This window comes from Trachypithecus francoisi, unplaced genomic scaffold (genome assembly GCF_009764315.1).
Source record: "Trachypithecus francoisi isolate TF-2019V2 unplaced genomic scaffold, Tfra_2.0 Lachesis_group6, whole genome shotgun sequence".
NCBI lineage: Eukaryota > Metazoa > Chordata > Mammalia > Primates > Cercopithecidae > Trachypithecus > Trachypithecus francoisi.
The window spans coordinates 88,464,349-88,475,414 of NW_022681471.1; the positions used below are offsets into that span (position 1 = coordinate 88,464,349).

Here is an 11,066-nt window from a genome sequence, read left to right on the forward strand (position 1 = left end):
TGCGGTAATCCCAGCTACTAGGGAGGCTGAGGCATGAGAATCACTTGAACCTAGGAGGCTGAGGTTGCAGTGAGCCGAGATCGCACCACTGCACGCCAGCCTGGGTGACAGATGAGACTCTGTCTCAAAAAAAAAAAAAAAAAAAAGCACAAAAGGAGAAGACAAGACAAGTTATATCATAGAAACACAGAAAGCGGGGGGGAGCTACAGAGTCAGACTTGAGAGGAAACAGAGTCAGGGAAAGAGCCCTGGGGGACAGAGAGGTGGAGAGCTAGACGACAGAGACAAACAAGGCAAAACAGAGGCAAAGGGCCATCCCACAAGTCTCAGCTCACAGCCGCAGCCCATAACCACTCCCAATACAGCAGATGGGGAAACTGAGGCTGGGAACTGAAAGAGCCTGAAAGCAGAACTATGGTGGGCCTCCCAAGGGGAGAGGGTACCGGTAAGGTACCTCCCCCTGTCACCCTCTTCAGAGGAAGTCAGTGGCCTTGGGGTGATTTCAAAAGTTGGGCGGGAAGGCAGAGATAAGCAGTGGGGGGTACTGACCCCCCCACACCGAGAAGTACGGAGGAACTAAGGGGGCCTTCTGTCTGTAGATGCAACGGAGGTGGAGGGAGGAGGGAGTCAAGCCCGGAAACCATGGGGTTTCTGAGAAAGTTAGAGGGCAAGATACAACAGATAGGGATGAAGTTGGGGAGCAGAGGATGGTGAACCCCAAAGTACTGGGGGAAGTGACCAAGAGGCTCAAGGGACTCTGGTCCTGCACCCCATCCCACCCTCACCCAGACTCTTCTAGAGGGGGAGGGAAGAAAGGATGGGGGGATGGGGAGAATAAGAGGAAGTGGAGGAGGGGAGGAGAGGAGATGGGGAAAGGGAGAAAAAGATGAACAGAAAAGGGAGAGAGGAGAAGGATGAAGAAAATGGAGGGGAAGGAGAAAATGAGTAGTAGGAGAAAGGAGTGGAGAGTAGATGTAGACAGGGGAAGAGAGGCCGAACATGGTGGCTCACACCTGTAATCCCAGTACTTTGGGAGGCTGAGGTGGGAAGATCACTTGAGGCCAGGAGTTCAAGACCAGCCTGGGCAACATAGTTATACCGCATCTCTACAAAAAAAAAAAAAACTAGCCAGGCGTGGTGACACACACCTGTAGTTCCAGTTACTTAGGAGGTGAGGCAGGAGGATCCTTGCGTTCTGGGAGGCAGTGGGTGTAGTGAGCCGAGATCATGCCACTGCACTCCAGCCTGGCAACAGAGGAGACCCTGCCTCAAAAAACAAAAGTGGTGTGTGCAGATGGGGGAGAGGGAGATAAGGTGTGTGGGGAAGATATAAAAGGAGAATGAAGACAAAAAGAGGAGGACAAGGAAGAGGGTAAACAGGAAAGGAAAAGGAGGAGGTCAATGAGGAAAGAAGAAAAGGTGGAGAAGAAAAAAGAAGTAGGAGAGGGAATGAGAAAAGAGTGGAAAGAGAAGGAAGTGGGGGAAAGGGGGAAAAGAAGGATGGGAAGAAGAGAGATGGAGAAAGAGGGGAAAAGGGAAGAGGGGGAGGAAGAGAATGGAAGGAAGAAGGGAGAGGTAGGAGCAGATGAAAGTGGAGGAAGAGCGAGAGGAGGGAGGAGAGGAAAGACAAACAGGGCAAGATGGGGAGAATGAGGAGGAAGATGAAAGGAGGGGCACACAGGAGTGGAAGGGGGAAATGCAGGAGGGAAAAGGGGAGGGAGGAAGAGAAGGAGGGGAAGGAGAGGGGAGACTAAGGTGAGGAGGAGGAGGGGAATGGGAGGTGGGAAGGAGGAATATGGAAACTGAGGTGATGGAGTGGGAGAAGGGGGAAGGAGGGAAGAGGAGCAGGTGAAAGGAGGTGAAGGACAGAGGATTTCTGTGTCTGAGGACCCTTCTGTCTTTGCAGGTTAACCCCCAGAGGCTCCATGGAGTTCCCTGGCCTGGGGGCCCTGGGGACCTCAGAGCCCCTCCCCCAGTTTGTGGATCCTGCTCTGGTATCCTCCACGCCAGAATCAGGGGTTTTCTTCCCCTCTGGGCCTGAGGGCTTGGATGCAGCATCTTCCTCCACTGCCCCAAGCACAGCCACCGCTGCAGCTGCAGCGCTGGCCTACTACAGGGACGCTGAGGCCTACAGACACTCCCCAGGTAACTCCATTGGGTGGCTGTCTTGGCATTGGCTGAGTGCTGTTGGGGTTGCCATGGAGATCCTTGGCTAGGTCAGAGTACCACTGAGAGGATATCTCAGAAGTGGCTGGAAGCTTCTCAAATGGATGTGCCGACCACTTTCCCTAGTTAAGGGCAGACCTGGGAATTCCAATGCTCCTCAACCTGCCACATTGGGGCGACCACACTGAAAGGCAATATTGGAAGTATGTGGTGGTTGCCCTAGTTGTTGAGTGATCTGTGGAGCTCCAAATCCCAACAGTCATCCTCAAAAGTCCACTTGGAAATGGTCATAGGTTATTGCAGAGGCCACACTGACCAGTGGGGGTCAGGATCCAGGAAGCATCCAATGGCCAGCAGCTGTTCTGGCAGCCTGTGGAAAAGCTGGGAACTTGGCCACCATGTTGGGGGTGCCGGGAACCACTGCACCCTGACGTGGGCTGACCCTAGACTGATTTTGACTCTTCTTTCCTCTGTCCCTACCTGCCCCCCAACAGTCTTTCAGGTGTACCCATTGCTCAACTGTATGGAGGGGATCCCAGGGGGCTCACCATATGCCAGGGGCCTACGGCAAGACGGGGCTCTACCCTGCCTCAACTGTGTGTCCCACCCGCGAGGACTCACCTCCCCAGGCAGCGGAAGATCCAGATGGAAAAGGCAGCACCAGCTTCCTGGAGACTTTGAAGACAGAGCGGCTGAGCCAGACCTCTTGACCCGGGGCCTGCACTGCCTTCATCACTCCCTGTCCCCAATAGTGCTTATGGGGGCCCTGACTTTTCCAGTACCTTCTTTCTCCCCACCGGAAGCCCCTCAGTTCAGCAGCTTATTCCTCTCCCAAGCTTCGTGGAACTCTGCCCCTGCCTCCCTGTGGTGAGAAACTCAAAAAAGGACAGGGAAGTTGAGGTGGGAAGGGTGGCCCAAAGTAAAGCTGAGCTAAGCCTAGCCCCCCTTCTCCTCTTCACCCCACCAGAGGCCAGGGAGTGTGTCAACTGCGGAGCAACAGCCACTCCACTGTGGCGGAGGGACAGGACAGGCCACTATCTATGCAATGCCTGCGGCCTCTATCACAAGATGAATGGGCAGAATAGGCCCCTCATCCGGCCCAAGAAGCGCCTGGTAAGACACAGACCTGCTTCACCATATACACAGGAACCCCTGTCCTCATCCTGTACAAGCCACCTATTCTCATTGTATAGGAATGTGTTCTCATGTTACAGGAGCTACTGCAGGCCACCTGTACGGGAACCCCGGTCCCAATATCACATGGAAACCCTTGCCTTCATCCTACACAGGAAAATTTCATTCCGTATGGAAATCCTTGCCCTTACCCTGCATAAGAACTCCCGCCCTTCCCTGTACAGGAACCAGATCGATAGAAGCTCCTATCCTCAACTACCCTTATAGGCTTCAAACAGAAACCTTTGTCCTCACCCTGTACACCAGTGTTTTCGTCCTTGGCTTCACACTGCCAATCACCCCAGGTCCTTCTCCCAGATGTGCTGATGGAATTGGACTGGGGTGCTGCCTGGGCATCAGGTATTTTAGCTCCCCAAGTGATTCTGATACACAGCCAAAGCTGAGAACCACCAATGTAGTCCCCCATAGAATACAGAACAAAAGAACCTTATACCAGACAGGAATCCCTGTACTGGCCTCATACAGAATCCTCAGGCATCACCTTGTACACAAAACCCTACCTTCAACCTGACCCTCACTTCTTGGGTCCTCCTGACATCCCCTATGAGCCTCTTACCCCCACTTCCACATTCCCAGGGCACTGATCTCACATCCTGTCGTCCCCTAGATTGTCAGCAAACGGGCAGGTACTCAGTGCACCAATTGCCAGACGACCACCACGACACTGTGGCGGAGAAATGCCAGTGGGGACCCCGTGTGCAATGCCTGCGGCCTCTACTACAAGCTACACCAGGTGACACCCTGCCCCTTGGAGCCACCCCTCTGCTTTCCTTGTCTTCATGCCACACTGCCCCGGACTCTGTTCCTGTTCCACCTTCTCTCTTTCCCCACAACCCTCTTTCATCTTTCCTTCCTTTCCCTCCTTCCCCCCTTCCCTCATCTCTTCTACTTTCCCCTTCTCTGTTATTACCCCCCTCCTTCCTTCTCCATTCCTTCCTCCTCACCCTCCTCTCCTCTCCCCTACTTCCAGGCATCAGTTAATGTCCACACCCCTGTCCTAGACCTTGGGCAGCTCCTATCAGCCTTGGAGGCTTTCCCAAGCAGGGTCTCACAACCTCAGGATTCCTTAAGACAATCTCTGCACCCCAAAATATCTTACCCTGAAGGAAGTGGGGTAGAGAGGATATCCCTGGTTGAGACACAGAGATGCAAAGGTCTGGAGTTGGGGACACCCACAGCCTCCCTTTTGGCAGGTGAAACGGCCACTGACCATGCGGAAGGATGGTATTCAGACTCGAAACCGCAAGGCATCTGGAAAAGGGAAAAAGAAACGGGGCTCCAGTCTGGGAGGCACAGGAGCAGCCGAAGGACCAGCTGGTGGCTTTATGGTAGTGGCTGGGGGCCAGTGGTAGCGGGAATTGTGGGGAGGTGGCTTCAGGCCTGACACTGGGCCCCCCAGGTACTGCCCATCTCTACCAAGGCTGGGCCCTGTGGTGCTGTCAGGGCCTGTTAGCCACCTCATGCCTTTCCCTGGATCCCTGCTGGGCTCACCCACAGGCTCCTTCCCCACAGGCCCCATGCCCCCCACCACCAGCGCTACTGTGGTGGCTCCGCTCAGCTCGTGAGGGCACAGAGCACGGCCTCCAAAGGAGGGGTGGTGTCCTCTTCCTCTTGTAGTCAGCAGTCTGGACAACCCAAGTCTCTGGGCCCTAGGCACCCCATGGCCTGAACCTTCAAAGCTTTTGTAAAATAAAACCATCAAAGTCCTGAAATTGGGGGTGTGTCTGTGTGTGGCTGGACAGCAGAGCCAGGTAGAGTGTGTAGCAACGCCTGTGGCTTTCTGATGACAGTGCCTGCCTGCAACGTGTGACCATGTGAGGCTGGCTGAGGTGGCACACGTGACACTTTGTGACCAAGGTTTATGTTGTGTGATTGGAACAGTCTATGTGAAACTTTTTGTGAAATGTCCGGTGGTTCCATATGTATGGTAAGAGGCATGCAGGGCCTGCTGACGGTGGGGGTGGTGCCATGTGACTGTATGAGCACACTGGAAGTGTGTGTGATGGAGCAGGTGATAGAAGGTGTGCAGGGCTGTGGTCGTGCGGCTGGGCACAACGCTGGGGGACCTTTGAGACAGCATGACAGCATACATGGTGGGCACAGAATCTGATAAAGAGTCTTGGAATGTTGAACAAGAAGGTGTGTCAGGATGTTTTGGGTCTGGCAATGGCCATATATCGCCGCAAGTCCCTGTGCATGGGCGTGAGTGTGCATGTGTGTGCATTAAGTGTGGCATGTGCCATGTCACAGTGTCTCTGAGTGACCGACAATGTGAGCAGCTCTGTGTACATTTGTTTGTGGAGGTCTCAACAGGCAGAGTTTCAGAGGGTGTAAGTTAGGGACTCTCTTCCAAGGGACAAAAGACACGTTTAGGAAAGGAATGAGGAGAAGGGTGGAGCTGGAATGGTAGCTGGCAAGGTCAGAGGCCAGTGCTGGGGCGCGGGGTTGTCTGTGGGTCTTCCTGTTGGATGGGTCTTACCTTGCTCAGCCCAGCTCGGCCTGCAGCCCTGTGGGAAATGGTAGAGAATGAGAGGGGGAGATTAGGGGGACAAAGCAGCCCCTGGAGGTGGTTTCAACCTCAGTAGGTGGGGCGCCTCCACACAGTGCCAACCCCCTCCCCAACACTCCCACTCACCTGGGTGAGCTGCTCTCCCCACAGTGAGTCTGTTCCTCAATTTCACAAACACACAAGAGCATACTCTGGGTCAGGGGACATCCTAAGGCAGACTGCTTAAGTGGTTCAATGGAGGCCACACAGCCGGTGGCAAGGGGCCCAGCAGGGCAGTCTGGCCTGGGGTCCATGTGCTCAGTCACTCCCCACAGCCAGCAGCAGCACCCTTTCCTGAGGGCTCACTGTGGGTCGGGCAGCAGGCTGGGAGGCTCCAGTTGCTTGAGTTCATTAGTGCCTGAAACAAATATTCTAAGGATGATATACCCATACTCATTTCACTAATGGAAGAGTGAGGCCCAGAACTGATGAGTAACTTACCCTGACCACCAAGTTTAAAGAGCGGATTTCGGATGGGGTGACACCCCCAGCCCAGCAAATAAGTGCTGCCCACACTTAACTGCTCTTTATGGCTTCTCCCCTAGAGCCCTGGATATGGGGGTTGCAGGGACCCATAGGTCCTGACCATATTATAGGTAAACAGTTGTCCTCCACAGAACACCAGCCCATCCATCAGCTAGTGGACATGCCAGCTCCACTGAGTAGCCTGCTGCAGAATCACAGGAGTCGTCTGTGCTCATTGTGGGCATTGTCCACAACAGCCCTGATCCCATAAAAGACATGTGTCTGGCCTCCCCTCAGAAGCCCAGCCCTCACACCCTGCAGGAGGCCCCATCCTCTAAAAACCCCTCTCAGAACCTGTGCTGGACACATGCCTGGCCCCACCTTGTTCAGGAACCCTGGGCCTCACCCCCATAAGTATAGCTCTCCAAGCCTGGTACAGAAGACTAGCTCTGAAGCTCTAGGGGAACCCTTCATCTAATTATCGACAGGAAACCCATCCTGATCCTGTACAGGAATGCCAGCCCTTGGATAGTAAGAACCTCTGCCTAACCCCAGCTGGAGACGTCTGAACTAAGCTGTAAGGAAGCCCCTGCACATCTTGGACAGGAACGAGCTTGTCCTGACCATCCACACAAGCCCCAGTCTCCCTATACAAATCCTGTATTGACCTCAGACAGGACTACCTTTGTCCTCACACTGCTGCAGTCCTGTCCTCCAGGTAGCATTTTAAAAACACCTCACTCACAATAAACTGAGTAGTAAACCATGAACCCAGCTCTGTATTTACAGAAATCCCTGTCCTCAACCTCTTCAAGAACCCCAACTGTGTGTGGAACCTCTTGCCTTCATTGGTGACAATGATCCCTGACATTGCCCTGCACAACAATCCGTGATCTCACACCCTATCCTGTAGAGTCCACAGGAACCCATGATCCAACTCTCTACATGAACCTCAGTCTTAAACTTGTATAGAAAACCACTTCCTGACCTTACGGCAGGAATGCCTGTCTTGACCATTTACTTTAAGCCCTGACCTCAGCCTATACAGACACCTATGGCCTCACCTGATACAGGACCCCCCCCTTCTCACTATATGGGTGGCATTTACTGATGCTGCATGAGGCTCCCGGTCCTTACCTTGCATTAGTTCCACTACCCTAATCCTCTACAGCAGGGGTTCCCAATCCCCAGGCCATGGACTGGTACCGGTCCATGGCCCATTAGGAACTGGTCCACACAGCAGGAGATGGGCAGCAGGCAAGCAAGCATTACCACCTAAGCTCCGCCTCCTGTCAGATCAGCAGTGGCATTACATTCTCATAGGAGCACGAACCTTATTGTGAACTGTGCATGCGAGGAATCTAGGTTGCACACTCCTTATGAGACTCTTAACTAATGCCTGATGATCTGAGGTGGAACAATTTCATCCCCAAATCATCCCCCACCATCCGTGGAAAGACTGTCTTCCACAAAACTGGTCCCTGGTGCCAAAAAGGTTGGAGACCACCGCTCTACAGGAAGCCTGACCCTAAAACTGTACCGGAACTCTGACCGGTCTCTGCAGAAAGCCTTTGTCCTGAACCTCAACAGAAATCCTTTACTTTTACAGTAATTTATTTACAGGAATCTCTGTCATTTACAGGAATCTCTGATCTCATAGGAATTACAGGATCTCTGATCTTTATAGGAACTCCTAGCTTCACTCCCCGGAAATACACTGCTGATCCTGAACAGGAAGTCTAATGTGATTCTCTATAACAGCCTTTTCCCTGGCCTTGTCCTAGAAGCCCACTTGCACCCTGTACAGGAACCACTGCCCTGACCCAACAGAAGAAACACCAACCTGAATCTCTGAAGGGGCAGTGTCCTAACTACACACAGGATCTTTGTCCTGACCCCGCACAGGAACCTCTATGACCCCCAGCAGGAACCTGTGTCCTAAGCTGGCACAGAAAATCCTGCCCTTACACTCAACAGGAACCTTTGATTTGCCTCTTTAGAGTAATCCAAAGAATGAACCAGTATAAAAAACCTCTACACTGTAGAGGAACCTCTGTTCTGAACTTGAAAAACCCATAATCAGAATCACCATGAATACCTGCCTGGAGACTGCACAGGAACCCCTGGCCTAACCCCCAATGGAATCACCTGATCTGTCTCTCTCTAGTAACACAGCTCTGATCCTGGACAGAAATACCTGGCCTGAGTATGCTGTGATCCTCTGGCCTGGCCGTCTACAGAAAACCACTCTCTTGGCTCAAAAGGAACACCTAACCTTAATCTGTATGGGAAGAAAATGCCTTCACAGCTTTCCCTCTCACTTTACAATGTCTCCAACCTTGTATTTCCCTGCAAACTTGCCTTACCAGGTAACAGAATCATTCTCTGACCCCAGACAGGAAACACTAACCTGACCCGAGATGCTGCTACCCCTACACAGTAAGAGTCCCTGTCTCAATGCTTTAAAGAGAACTTTCTATAGCAGTGCTGTGCAATAGAAATATGTGAATCACATGGTTAATTTTATATTTTCAATGTAGCCACACTAAAAAGAGAAAAAAAACGGATAAAATTATTGTTAATAATATCAATATATTTAACTTTACCCAATCTATTCAAATATTATTATTTCAACATGTAATCAATATAAAATTATATTGATTGACAATATAAAAATTACTGACTATTATAAACTTTTATACTGAGTTTCATGATCTGGTGTACATTTCACATTTATAGTATATCATCTCAAGTTGGACTGGCCACATTTCAAGAGCAGTAGCTGCATGTGGCTAGGAGCTACCATATAGGACAGCATAGGTCTGTGGGGTCTATGGAACCCTATAGCAGACACTGCTATAAGCTCATTGAAACCTGTTCCTGTTCTTCCTGAGCTCACTCTACCTCTTCCAACCTCCCCTGCTGATAGATATGGGCACAAGACGAGTTCTGACCAATGGAGTATGAGCAGAAGTGACATATACCAATTCCAGGCCTGGCCCATAAAAATCTCTCATGCAATCCTCCATTTTCTCTCTTTCCTCTGACTACCAACTGAAAACCGACTAACTCCAAGGACCTAAAGGAGGACAGAGTCACACAATAGAGTTGCCTGGGTCCATGAATGAACAGTAGTAAATATTCAGATTGCTTTTGAATGAGCAATAATAAACATTTATTTGTTAAGCCCCTGAAATTCTGGGTTACAGCAGCTAGGATAATTAGCCTAATTAATAATAATCTCTCTCTTTTTTTTTTTTTTTGAGACAGAGTCGCCCAGGCTGGAGTGCAGTGGCACAATCTTGGTTCACTGCAACCTCCGCCTCCCAGACCTCCTGCCTCAGCCTCCTGAGTAGCTGGGATTACAGGTGTGCCACCACGCCCGGCTAATCTTTGTATTTTTGGTAAAGACGGGTTTCACCATGTTGGCCCAGCTGGTCTCAAATTCCTGACCTCAAATATCTGCCCACCTAGGCCTCTCAAAGTGCTGAGATTACAGGCATGAGCCACCATGCCTGGCCAGTAATCTTTTTTTTTTTTTTTTTTTTTAGACAGGATCTCACTCTATTACCGGATGGAGTGCAGTGGCACAATCTCTGCTCACAACAACTTCTGCCTCCCCTCCCAGGCTCAAGCGATCCTCCCACCTCAACCTCCCAAGTAGCTGGGACTACACATGCACACCACCACACCCAGCTAATTTTTGTGTTTTTTATTGAGACAGGGTTTCGTATGTTGCCCAGCTGGTCTCGAACTCCTGAGCTCAAGCAATCTGCCCTCCTCGGCCTCCTGAAGTGCTGGATTACAGGTGTGAGCCATTCTGCCTGGCCAGTAATAACCCCTTGACTGAAATCTACACACTTGATCTTACTATCTATATGAACACAACTCTGAACCTATACAGAAACACCTGTGACTCAGTACTGGCCCACCTGGATCTCTTTGTAGGAAGCTGTCATAACATAGGTCTAAGAAGCCCCATCCTGGCCCCGAACAGTGGCTCACACCTGTAATCCCGCACTTTGGAAGCTGAAGCGGGCAGACTGCTTGAGCCCAGGAGTTTGAGACCAGCTTGGGCAACATGGCAAGACCCCATCTCTATAAAGAAAAAAAAAAATAGGCAGGCATGTTTGCATGCACTTGTAGTCCCAGCACTTGGGAGGCTGAGGTGGGAAGATAGCTTGAGCCCAAGAGTTGAAGCTGCAGTGAGCCGTGTTCACACCACTGCACTCCAGCCTAGACAATAGCATGAGACCCTGTCCCGTCTCAGAAAAAAAAAAAAAAAAAAGCTTAATCCTGAACTTGTACAGGAACAGGAACCCATAGTCTGGAGCTCTCTAGCCCCTGCCTGATTCAGTAAAGGAACAATAATATAGAACCATAGGAATCCCTGGAATCCCTGTCCTCACTGTCTGATCAAGAGGATCAGAGGGCACATTTGAAATGACCCACCAGAGGTACACTAGAAGTGACCTGACCCTGCCCATGAATCCCTGTCCTCACGCACCTCACACAAAAGGAAAAAAGGCCCCTACCCTCAATCCTGTAAAAGAATCCCAGCCAGATAGAGACGACCAAGGCCTGACACTACAGCACAGACCGGCAAACTACGGCATTCAAGCCAAAGCCGACTGTGGGCTGTTTACATTTTTAAGTTGTGTTTTAAAAATAGAGAGAAAAAAAGAAAATGCCA

The 11,066-nt window shown here is 51.1% G+C and overlaps 1 protein-coding gene across 1 annotated transcript in view; it reads left to right on the forward strand.

The window, feature by feature from the left end:
• Positions 1–5,072, forward strand: part of GATA1 (GATA binding protein 1) — a 5,402-nt gene extending 330 nt beyond the window's left edge. The window contains 10 exon segments of the mRNA XM_033201484.1: positions 1,904–2,145; positions 2,661–2,721; positions 2,723–2,869; positions 2,871–2,965; positions 2,968–3,033; positions 3,134–3,279; positions 3,968–4,093; positions 4,554–4,703; positions 4,705–4,780; positions 4,783–5,072. Of these exon segments, the coding sequence (XP_033057375.1) occupies positions 1,926–2,145; positions 2,661–2,721; positions 2,723–2,869; positions 2,871–2,965; positions 2,968–3,033; positions 3,134–3,279; positions 3,968–4,093; positions 4,554–4,703; positions 4,705–4,780; positions 4,783–4,925 (1,230 nt within the window). The 5' untranslated portion in view covers positions 1,904–1,925 and the 3' untranslated portion in view covers positions 4,926–5,072.
• The last annotated feature ends 5,994 nt before the right edge of the window (positions 5,073–11,066 follow it).